Raw genomic sequence first — 11,926 nt, 5'->3', positions numbered from 1 at the left:
TTAGTTGGTGGTATATAACAGTGGTATATAGCTGTTAGTTGGTGGTATATAATAATGATATATAGGTTTTAGTTGGTGGTATATAACAGTGGTATATAGGTGTTAGTTGGTGGTATATAATAGTGGTATTTAGGTGTTAGTTGGTGGTATATAATAGTGGTATTTAGGTGTTAGTTGGTGGTATATAATAATGATATATAGGTTTTAGTTGGTGGTATATAACAGTGGTATATAGCTGTTAGTTGGTGGTATATAATAATGATATATAGGTTTTAGTTGGTGGTATATAACAGTGGTATATAGGTGTTAGTTGGTGGTATATAATAGTGGTATTTAGGTGTTAGTTGGTGGTATATAATAGTGGTATTTAGGTGTTAGTTGGTGGTGCAATGTTTTCCTTTTACCCTCTTCCTTTTTGTACCACAAAATGTTATGTAATTAAACACACACTACTGCACATTAGGTGGCAGCATGCACAAACAAAATGTGTGAACGCCAGGATACCAAAGGTGTGTTAGTGCAGGGCTGAAATAAAAGCCTCTTCTCCATGTGTCCCCAGACAGACTGATGCAATGATAGGCTTCCACTACTCGCCTACATCTGATGAGCTTCCACTACTCGCCTACATCTGATGAGCTTCCACTAATAGCCTACATCTGATGAGCTTCCACTAATAGCCTACATATGATGAGCTTCCACTAATAGCCTACATCTGATGAGCTTCCACTAATAGCCTACATCTGATGAGCTTCCACTAATAGCCTACATCTGATGAGCTTCCACTAATAGCGTACATCTGATGAGCTTCCACTAATAGCCTACATCTGATGAGCTTCCACTAATAGCCTACATCTGATGAGCTTCCACTAATAGCCTACATCTGATGAGCTAACCACTAGGCAGGGTAGCCTAGTGGTTAGAGCGTTGGACTAGTAACCGGAAGGTTGTGAGTTCAAACCCCCGAGCTGACAAGGTACAAATCTGTCGTTCTGCCCCTGAACAGGCAGTTAACCCACTGTTCCCAGGCCGTCATTGAAAATAAGAATTTGTTCTTAACTGACTTGCCTGGTTAAATAAAGGTAAAATAAAAAAATAAAAATAAAATAAAATTCCACTAATAGCCTACATCTGATGAGCTTCCACTAATAGCCTACATCTGATGAGCTTCCACTAATAGCCTACATCTGATGAGCTTCCACTAATAGCCTACATATTGCAGACTCTGATGCTTCTCTTCTTTGGCATATGGTGATTTTATTGTCATTGGATGCATTGTGAAAACAAACCTTTTATTCCAGTGTATAGGTCTAACATGTGCAGTAACTTGGTGAAATAAACACTTGCAGAAAACAACCAGACAGTAGTATGACACCATATTGAAGAACCTACAGTAGTCCTATTGTAATGTTTCCCAACCCTGGTCCTCAAGTACCCCCAACAGTACACATTTTTATTGTAACCCTGGACAAGCACACCTGATTCAACTTGTCAACTAATCATCAGGTCCTCAATGAGTTGAATGAGGTGTGATGGCCAGGGCTACAACAAAATTGTGTTCTGTCGTGGGTACTGAGTGACAAGGGTTGTTAAACACTGGCCTAATGAGAGACAGGAAAGAGACTGATATAGCCTACATTAGTAGGCCTATGTCCTGCGATCAGAGTGAATTACATACATGTCTCCTGTTATACCTCATGTATTTTACAGGTCATAGTTGAACTTTGACAATGTGAATCTATTGTTATTGACAATTGGTATGGAAAGTATTACTAATTAATATCTGCTCAACAATGACTTGAATGGGCTATTCTATTCAAGAAAACGCAGTAAATTATGTATTTGACGATTTTCTGCATTTTGAAATGTCCTCATAATGAACAACACAGATTATTGTAATATAATGGAATCTTGGCCACCTATGCTGTGTCACCATTCTGAATACATCAAAGCTTTTAATATCATAATTTCTGCTACAAACTACCCAACCAACAAAGAATGCAACACCAACTCAGGTTTTGACAAGGCCCTCTGCTCACCAAAAGACACTTCCCTACTTCATAGAATTCTTTCTGGACTCCTCAAAGCTCAAGGACAGAGTAACTGTTCCACTTCCAAAGCTTACTCTTGGCTTATGGATTCTCTGCTGACCTGATGGGGAGTCATTGTCATTGGTCTTGAGGCTGATGGATGAGGAGGGAGTTGAGGCGCAGGATCCCCCCACACTGCTGGACCTCTTCCTGGAGGCTGAGCTGTGTCTCAGAGTAGCCTTGGCTGCCACTTTGAAAGAATGGGCCGCAGTGCTACAGCGAACCTCCTCTATAGTGTTCCTGGACGGTTTGAAGAGGATGATGTAGACTTTATTGAAGAAAATACAGGCCAGCAGTCCAAAGCTGGAGGCTAGTATGGCGATGACCTCCACAGCCGACACAAACTTTCCATAAGTGCTGAAGTAGGCAGGGATGAAAGAGATCCAGACGATGAAGAAGATGAGCATGCTGAAGGTGATGAACTTAGCCTCAGTAAAATTCTCTGGCAGTTTTCGTGATTTAAATGCAAAGAAGAAGCATATGGCTGCCAGCAGGCATGTGTACCCAATTAGGAAGCCAAGCGCCATCATAGAGCCCTCATTGCATGTAATGAAAATGATCTCATCAATGTCATGGTTCCTGTAGCTCGCCGGAGGAGCATTGTAAAGCCAGACCACACATATCATCACTTGCACAAATGTGAACAGGAACACCAACAGGAACTGCAAGTTTAGCCCCCACCACTTACGATGGAGACTGGTGGGGATCTTTGCTTCGAACACTAGAAGTACTCGGTTAGTTTTGACCAGGATGCAGGAGATGCAGAGAACAAAACTTATCCCGAATGCAGGCTGGCGTAGACGGCATGTCCAGTCCTGGGGTTCACCAATGAAGATGAGGGAGCTGGAGAAACAGCAGATAAGTGAGAACAGGAGGAGGTAGGATAGCTCTCTGTTTGTGGCCTTAACAATTGGGGTGTTGCGAAATCTGATAAACACTCCCATCACGAATGCTGTCAAGAATACCCCCAGCACAGAGCATAATGCCAAGGCGATCCCAAAGGGCTCTGTCCAAGACAGAAACTCTATCTCCTTCAGGAAACAGGATGTGTGGTTCTCATTAGACCATGAGTCATTGGGACACTTGGTACAAACACTGGCATCTGCAGGAATAGAGAAGTAGTGTTTGTATTTTTGATAGAAACATGAAATAGTTACAGATTTATATAATGGGGTAGTTCAGATTTTTCACTGTCTTTCTTACCTTTGTGATCACTATACTCTCCTTCTGAGCATTCTGTACATTCAAAGCAACACGTTGGCATGCTTTCTATGATCCCCTTTCTGGTGCCTGGTTCACAATCTTCACTACAGTTAGAGAATGGCACCTAATGAAATGACAGAAACCCAGACAAAGATCATGCATCATATGATTTTGGATACAGACACAATAGAAACAAAATGCAGCACATACTGTATTTTAGGAAGAATACATTTAAAAAAAAATCATTTCTGGGTAACAATTAAGTGCCTTACGGTAATAGTTGTCCATTAAAATGGTCAAAAAGCAACAAAAATGGCTTTATAGCAAAACACTTTCTCAAGCAAGAATAGGACTGTCTGGGAGTGGTCTGAGGGGGATGGATGTGTAATCTGTAAACTAGCTGTTATTGGCAGAGATTGAGCTTTTTTATTGGTCTATATTCATTTACTAATTAATTAATTTATTATTGTTCTATATTAATTTTGGTAGGCCGTCATTGTAAATAAGAATTTGTTCTTAGCTGGCTTGCCTAGTTAAATGAAGGTTAAATAAATACAAATAAATTCACACCGCCTGGTGATGTCACCAGGCAAGCCAAAACTCCACCCATGCAAAACCTGCAAATCAGAAAGTCCTATGTTGATTGTCCCTGTTTGGAGCAACATACCTCAGTATTATATCCATTCCACAGAATCTTTGTGTTATCAATGAAAAGTTGAACTCCTCTCTTAGCTCGCATGTTGTAGAAACCGACCTCTTCAAACACAACAGAACCATCCTCAGGAGACCGGTGCCAATTGATAATGGTGTAGTTTCCTGACGGATCAGCATTCTCATCAAAATGTACCTTTTCTCCCATACTGTTTGAGAAGTTTAAATGTCTGAGCTGCTTGAGAACCTGTAACACAGAGCCAGATATTTGATCAGGAAGGGATATAGGAAAGTATACAAAGGGTTCAACAAAGCTGGGAGCAAACAAAAAGAGTATACAACTGGATGTGTCAATGTTAGTCATTAGATTTCCTACTCTTTTTAAAGTATCCATTTACCTGCCATGCTTCTATTTTCTTTATATCTGCACATGAGTTGTTGGAAAAAAGACCCCGTCCAGGAATGCAAGTGAGAATGTCCTGCAGGGCCTGTGCAATGGAGTGAACTGCAACATACACATTATAGGAAATACGAAGATGAGTGTAATCCAGATATGGGGTCTCTGCACCCATAATGTCCTCCTCTCCAGTACACAATGGTCTGAAACTGGTGCTCCCATTCTCACTGTCTCTCAGTCTCTGGCTGTCTTCCAGATAGCAGTTAAAAGTCTCCTCCCAAAACTCCCTGACAAACTCATTGTGGCTGGATTTCTTTGGTGTGACCTCTTGTAAGAAGTCCTTGAAGCCAGGTATTTCGCCTGCTCTGAGTGCAAAGCCAATGGTCCCAACTACAACATCAAGGTACTCTGGTTTGGCGATGAGGGAGGTGGTTGCCCAAGCCTCGCTGGCCAACCAGATGCGGTCTGTGATGTTCCGTCTGACCATCTCTTTGATTAGAGGCTCAATGTCAGGCCCACTGGCGAAAACGACTATAACTTTAGCTGAGGAGTTCTCAATACGGTCAACCAATCCTTGGATCTGCCACTCCTCAAAGTACTGAGAGATCAGCTCACTCAGATGGATACAAATGTCTCGTTCTTCCATCTCTTTCTCAAATTTTTCAATCCCTGGACGTCCATACTCATCATCAGACGCCACTGCAATGACCCAATTCCATTGGAAGTAGTCGATGATATCTGCCATGGCAGTGGCCTGGTGCTCATCTGTGGGAATGGTCCTCATGAAGGATTTGAACTGGTTCTTGTTGCTCAGCAGGCGACTGGAAGAGGCATAGCTGATCTGCAGCAGTACAGGGGGAATAAAGTTACTGTGATTTGTTGTTGATCGATTTAAAGAAATCAGGAAATTGGAATTGAGATTGTAACTCACCTGTGGGATGTAGAAGAGGCCCAACAGATTGGCAACAGCAGTGGAGACTGCTGACCCAGAAGCCCCCACCACTGCTATAGTCGAAGGGATGTGATCTGTGCAGTTACAGAATTCATCCAAGTTCAGAGAGTCAATCTTATTCTGTGCTACGAAACTGAGGGTAGCCTCCAGGGCCTTGGACACGGTGTTGCAGGTGTCAAAGATCCTGTAGCCCAGTGTGATGTTGGGCAGGAGAGTACTGCTATTGTTGATCTCCTCTATCGCAAAAATCATGGCCTGAAGCCAACGGAATCCCCGGAAATTGTACCTGCAAGGGGCGGCACACCATAACATACATTTAGATACCTTTTGTTTTTCATGAAGTACAATCCAATAATACTGACTGCAATACATTAATATATATATTTAAAGAACATTTCATCGTCAGTTAGCACAAAGCATAGTTTTATACAGTTTCGCATAAAAATAAACATAGCCTCAATTGCAGATTCAAACCTTACCGTACACACTCTGTGGATTCTGGCCGCGCTGCCAGGTCTTGGTCTTTGGAGGTAACACCAAAGTGCATTGGAAACAGCCCGCCCAGCAGAATATCCCCAGTCTTCTGTGCTCTCTGATGAGGCCCATAGGTGGAGATGACAGAACTGAAGCTCAAAAGCACCAGGTAATACAGGTAAAATCTCATCGTTTAGCTCTCAAGAGGGGCTTGTTCTCTCAGCACATTAGACTTCAGAGTTAACCTCAGTCTTGTCCCCTCCAGTGACTCTGGCTGTCGCCTTGTTTATGACTCATGCTGTTCTTGATCTGAAAAACAGTGTGAGAAGTCCATTAAAGAGAGAATTGGAAATGTGTATATTCTTAGTTTGACAAGTCAATTGTCTTGCACAATCCTGTAAAAAAAAAGTAATAAAAAAAGACAATGTTTTAAAGGTTAATGAAATATAGCTAACCATGTTTGGCCCTAATGACTGCCATTGTTAGATCTTGTCCAATGTAGAACACGGAGGAAAAAGTCGCTCTGCACCGTGAACCCTTTGGGGTATAAAAGCATTACAAGTGTCTGAGCTCCTATTGTAGTCTTTTTCCCTCTTGTAGATGCACAGTAGGAGTGACATGCACTGAGAGCGGCGTCACACTCCACTGCTCTTCCTTCCTGCTAGTGCAATGCTGTGGCCAGTGTACCCGGTCACCATGGAGAGGGAGTAATAACTGCCTGCGTCTGGCTAATTATCCTGGAAAAATGCTAGAGCAGGATTGTGCTATTGAGCAAAAGCCTGCTAGAACACTCTCTGGAAAAGGATACTGAACAGGTTATACAGAGGTCGGCATGCCCAGTCTATACCAACCTAACTTTCAAATGTGTGCCCAACTAAGAAATTAAACTGATTGGTGCAAAAATCTGATACTGTACATCCACAGTAGATGAGTCTATGGTTGCTGTGACTGGCAAAAGTTATTGGATATTACAATAATGAAACCCAAGGAGGATGGATTACAGGGCTACCATCAACCATCATTTAATTTCACATGGCATAGTAATGTCTGAGAGCAAAATGTTTTTATATATGTTTTTTTAACCTTTAACTAGACAAGGGTTAGGGAACCAATTCTTATTTACAATGGCCACACCCAGACGACGCTGGGCCAATTGTGCACCAGCCTACGGGACTCCCAATCAAAGCCAGTTGTGATACAGCCTGGATTCAAACCAGGTTGTCTGTAGTGACATCTCCAGCACCTTGCACCACTCAGGTGCCCCAGGTCACATAATTCCCATAACACAACGCATAATTGAAAGCAAACATCTTCCAAGTATGTACTCTTACCTAGTTCCTTAGTCTTTACTTTATGAATAAACTAAAATTAGTTTCCTTCAAAATAATTGATAAATATATTTCCACAGCATACATTTAAGCTAATGCATCTTTAGTAAACATGTGAAACAGGTGATAAGATTGTATATACAGTTAATTTCCCAAAAGCACAATGTTTGTGTTTGCATTTAATGGTATACAATAACATTATCCATCATATGAAGAGCTGAGGCAAGAGAATCTTACCTTGATTTCAGACGAACCAAAGAAATACAACTGATAGAACAAAAATGTAATGCTGTTGGAACCAAGACTCTCCTGCAATTCTAGTCTCGAATTAATTCAGCTCAGTGGTTTTGCCAAACCCCGCATCTGAACAAAATGAAACATTAACTAGGAGGGCAGTCCATTTCCTTTAGGAGATAGAGCCAATCTTTGGTCACTCCTTTTTCAAGTTCGTTGTAGTTGAGTAAATTGAGGAGGAAAAAAAAAAAAGGTACTTCCCAAATCTTAGTTATGCACTGAAATGCAGACCGAATTCAGGGTTAGTGTAGTGTCAAATACAATTCCAAGATCTGAAGAAAATTCCAAAGACAAATACAATCATATACATTTTATTTTGTAGGCCACAAAAGAATGTCAAAAGAAACAATGTCTCCCACATGTATCACGCCAAAGTTACTATTTAAATAAGGTAATGAATTAAGCACAAATACAAAACTTATATTACAATACAGAAAAACATAAAGAGCAGACTTTTCCTTTGCTATAGGAGACTTCGAAAAAAAACATTTCTACACCACAAACTTGTTCTTCGTTATTGAATTGCTTTTGGTGGCTGTGTCTGCATGAGCTTGATATCCAATGACGAGTTTTGGGGGTAGGCCTAGTCCTTCCTTGTACTTTCGTCTGAAAATATGAATCATACGGTAAAACATTAATTTAACTGACCAATCACATGATCAAACAAAGATAGCTTTGAAAATAAAGAAAAGCTGTTAAATCTGGATGTATGGGGGAAATGGTTGAGGCCAATTATTTGTAGCCAATGCTATATGTAATACTAATATCCTGGAGCAATGGATTGCACCATTAGGTCTTTCCTTGGTCTAATGGAAATCCATTTTTCATTAGGTTGCTATGCAAATGTCCTCATCGTGAACAATTATAGTTTACAACATGATGGCCAACAGGACACATCTGGCTTCTGTGGGATTTGGCCCAAGCCTAGCTGTAACTGGAGTGAAGCCGGCAGATAAAATCCATGACTGTTCAAGGCAAATATGACTAGTCTGTCAAGACACCTGTGAATCAGGGTAGTCATGACACTACAGAAACAAGTAATTTGGTCCGGCCACACTGAATAATGTCAGACTTACCCAATATAGGTAACTGCTTCTCCATTCTCTGTATCGGTGGTCCAGATGGCAATTTTGTCACCTTTGGCTCGAACATTAATGACAGCACCACAAACATCCCTGCTGAAGGAGCCAAAGCCCTCTCCAATGAGGCAAAGGAGCTGTTAAAAAAACCCATTTAAAATAATTAATTTGAATGAAATGCAAGAAATCTTTAATTTATGCATTTCAGAGGACTACAGTTAGATTCCGCTCAAACAACAAAAACAGGGGACAGTATTAATTCAGTGGTCCCACATCATTGGTTTCCTCAGTCTTACAGGGCCCTGGGCCCAACGCATCACCGGGAAACACTGCCTGCCCTCCAGGACATCTACAGCACCGGTGTCACAATGCCAAGATCATCAAGGACTTCAACCACCTGAGCCACAGCCTATTCACCCCGTTATTATCCAGAAAGCGAGGCCAGTACAGGTACATCAAAGCTGGGACAGACTGAAAAACAGCTTATATCTGAAGGCCATCAGACTTAAATAGCCATCACGCCCAGCCTCCCGCCCAGAACTTACTCACTAGCCGACTACCACCCGGTTACTCAACCCTACACCTTGGAGGCTGCTGCCCTATGTACAGAGACATGGAACACTGGTCACTTTAATATTTACATGCTGTTTTACCCATTTCATAATGTATACACTACCATTTTAATCTATTGCTGTGCATATACTACATATTATATCCACACTGTCCATAATGTCTTTACATCACATAGTTATACTCTGTACTCAGACATTGATCGTCCGAGTATTTCTTAATTCCATTATTTTACTTTTAGATGGGTGTATTGTTAGATTATATTGCACTGTTGGAGCTAGGAACAAGCATTGCTACACCCACAATACCTTCTGCTAAATAATGTAACCAATAATTTTATTCGGATTTGAATTAGCATTCTGACATAAATATTGAGCAAACAGTATTTCTGGTTTTCATCGTGCTACAAAACTGAAAGTGTTGGGCAGAATGGACCGACTACTGACAGTCTCCTTCCAGAAGCGGTCGAGTTCAGTGTGCCTCTGCTGCTTCGACAGTGTAATCAGCCAGCGTCCTCCACACTTGTTACGCCTGTCTTCCCACATTGGCTCAATGCCATCCTGGGGGAAGTGACAGGATCACTTTAGTCCAATTAATATAGGAGTACATGTACGAGAAGTATTATGGAAAATGTAAATCTCAAATTGAAGGATACTTTTCTCCAAAAGTCTACGTCACCTTGAAAACTGAGTAGTCACAACCAGATGAAAGCTTGCTCACCAGCTGAATGTTGTTGTACAACCTATATATAAAAAATACATTTTCAGTCAAGAAAACAAACAAAAAAGTGGTGGTGACCTACATCATAGGTTCTCAATATACTTTTGTAGGTTTAATTTACTGAAACTTGCCTAGAAGTTTCAATCGCCACAGTAGGTATGAAACTGTCAAGGATATCAGCCATTTAGTCTACTGTAAATCAAGGAAACTGCAAAACTCACGCCCAGAAGTCTTCCACTGTGTCAAACTTTGTGATGAGCCTCAGATTGTCCTGCCACATTTTGCTCTTATCGTTCTTGTAGAACCAGAGAGCCCATCTGAAACACAATGCACAAGTGATTGAATAAAAGGAGGGGTTGGTGGACCTTCAAATATTACAATTCAGATAACAATTTAAATCTGATTTGCAAGTGATTTCACTTCCTGCACATTAAATTACATCTTGCAACAGAAACCATTTACCGTTAAAGAACCAAACAGAGTAAATTAAATTGAGGAACCTACCCAAATTTGTCCAACAAAATTTGTTGCTAATCGTGTTCCGTTGAGTAAACGGTTGGTTGCGAAAAAATTTAGCAGACGAAACGTTTTGCAACAATCAGCGTAATGAATACACCCAACTATAAATGTTGAAATGTACCAATAAATCTCTCAACCGGAAAACGCACCTGTTTTGTAGGGGATGCTTCACATGTGGTCCCACAACAACACGCGCCACTTTGTTATCAATCTTTTTTTTGGCTCCATCAATCTTTTTTAGGGCTCCTTTGTCCTAAAAATGGGAGAAGACATCTATTAAATAGCCATATAGGAAGCGCGTAGGGAGACGACTTCGATTGAATTAAAAGGCACCGGTATCAAAAAAGCAATAATTATTTTAACAAAGCTGTTCTAAAGAAAAGTTTGTCAATTTAAAACTAGAATTCCAGCAAAATATAGCCTAATGAAATCTTACCAAGCGAACTGCAACGCACGACATCATGAACGTAATTAGTTTGAAGAAGCAGGTGTGGCACTTGAGGTGTCGCAGATAATTGAAACGGGTTCTTCCGGTGGATTTTTAACGAAATTTGGATTAAACCAGAGAGGAAGAGGCAAAGCGAGAGAGTCATCTCCCGTCATAATCTTTCCACGTGGGAATACAGCGATAAGCAGACCGCTTTGAAGACAGCTGCCTTCCCGCCTTAGGAAGGACTCCAATTGTTCGGGTGGAGATAAGACCATCTCGTCATTATATACAGTATCTCTTATTAAACTTCAGTTATGACATGTTGGCCTTTCACCCATGTACTTTAAGCATTTACCACAAGATGGTGCCGTAGGCAACATACGGTAGTTTTCATTATTCTTTAGGCACGTTATGGACATTTGTTGGGGGGAAATCAGATGATTTTTTAAATATAATTAAATCAATACAAAAAGTACATGGGGGGAACACAAGTATGTTTAAAGAATATACAAAGGACATTTGGGCTAGGGGGTACAATATCAAGTTACACAAGGGTCTTAAGAGGCCTACACACATTTAGAATTCTAACTGCCTTTTTGTTGGTAGAGTATTTAATTGTCTTAAAACATAGTTACATGTATTTTTGTCAAGTAAGAAAATGTAGTGTTTTGTTAGTAAATTTACATTTGTGAATATGAAATTTGGCCCCAAAAACCTAAAATGAATAGCATAAAACTGTTTCAACTTATTTCTATTGTAGGTAAAGAATCCAAGCAGCACATCTCTCCATAATAGTGTAACATTTTTATAAATGTGTTAAATTATAAATCTACTGATTCCTGACAGGAATACAGATTCCTGACATGAATACAAGTTTCAATACAAGTTGACTGTGCCTTTAAACAGCTTGGAAAATTCCAGAAAATTATGTCATGGCTTTAGAAGCTTCTGATAGGCTAATTGACATAATTTGAGTCAATAGGAGGTGTACCTGTGGATGTATTTCACGGCCTACCTTCAAACTCAGTGCCTCTTTGCTTGACATCATGGGAAAATCAAAATAAATCAGCCAAGACCTCAGAACAAAATTGTAGACCTCTGCAAGTCTGGTTCATCCTTGAGAGAAATGTCCAACCGCCTGAAGGTACCATGCTCATCTGTACAAACAATAGTACGCAAGTATAAACACCATGGGACCAAGCAGCCGTCATACTGCTCAGGA

The 11,926-nt window shown here is 40.6% G+C and overlaps 2 protein-coding genes across 2 annotated transcripts; both read right to left on the bottom strand.

Moving 5' to 3' along the window:
- Positions 1-1,217: 1,217 nt before the first annotated feature.
- On the bottom strand, positions 1,218-7,619 carry casr (calcium-sensing receptor). Its single transcript, XM_021591413.2, has 7 exons — positions 7,330-7,619; positions 5,770-6,073; positions 5,270-5,576; positions 4,340-5,179; positions 3,958-4,188; positions 3,291-3,414; positions 1,218-3,189 (listed from the first exon to the last, which is right to left on the bottom strand). The coding sequence occupies exons 2-7, from the start codon at positions 5,952-5,954 to the stop codon at positions 2,051-2,053; spliced, it is 2,826 nt and encodes a 941-aa protein (XP_021447088.2). The 5' UTR covers positions 5,955-6,073; positions 7,330-7,619; the 3' UTR covers positions 1,218-2,050.
- Positions 7,620-7,681: 62 nt separating this feature from the next.
- On the bottom strand, positions 7,682-10,974 carry eif4e1b (eukaryotic translation initiation factor 4E family member 1B). Its single transcript, XM_021591414.2, has 7 exons — positions 10,711-10,974; positions 10,424-10,527; positions 9,977-10,072; positions 9,714-9,777; positions 9,482-9,595; positions 8,463-8,602; positions 7,682-7,992 (listed from the first exon to the last, which is right to left on the bottom strand). The coding sequence occupies exons 1-7, from the start codon at positions 10,735-10,737 to the stop codon at positions 7,878-7,880; spliced, it is 660 nt and encodes a 219-aa protein (XP_021447089.2). The 5' UTR covers positions 10,738-10,974; the 3' UTR covers positions 7,682-7,877.
- Positions 10,975-11,926: the final 952 nt, after the last annotated feature.

This window comes from Oncorhynchus mykiss, chromosome Y (genome assembly GCF_013265735.2).
Source record: "Oncorhynchus mykiss isolate Arlee chromosome Y, USDA_OmykA_1.1, whole genome shotgun sequence".
NCBI classification, from domain to species: domain Eukaryota; kingdom Metazoa; phylum Chordata; class Actinopteri; order Salmoniformes; family Salmonidae; genus Oncorhynchus; species Oncorhynchus mykiss.
This window is presented reverse-complemented; position numbering and strand designations above follow the sequence as displayed.

Bases quoted from the DNA above. Each gene is read 5' to 3' on its own strand.
- eif4e1b (XM_021591414.2), bottom strand. From the start codon at position 10,737: ATGATGTCGTGCGTTGCAGTTCGCTTG. The intron at 9,596-9,713 runs GTGACGTAGACT...CACTTCCCCCAG, and splicing joins GTGACTACTCAGTTTTCAAG to GATGGCATTGAGCCAATGTG. The intron at 7,993-8,462 runs GTAAGTCTGACA...TCATATTTTCAG, and splicing joins GAAGCAGTTACCTATATTGG to ACGAAAGTACAAGGAAGGAC.
- casr (XM_021591413.2), bottom strand. From the start codon at position 5,954: ATGAGATTTTACCTGTATTACCTGGTGCTTTTGAGCTTCAGTTCTGTC. The intron at 4,189-4,339 runs GTAAATGGATAC...TCTGTGTTACAG, and splicing joins AGAAAATAGAAGCATGGCAG to GTTCTCAAGCAGCTCAGACA. The intron at 3,415-3,957 runs GTATGTTGCTCC...TCATTTCATTAG, and splicing joins GGAATGGATATAATACTGAG to GTGCCATTCTCTAACTGTAG.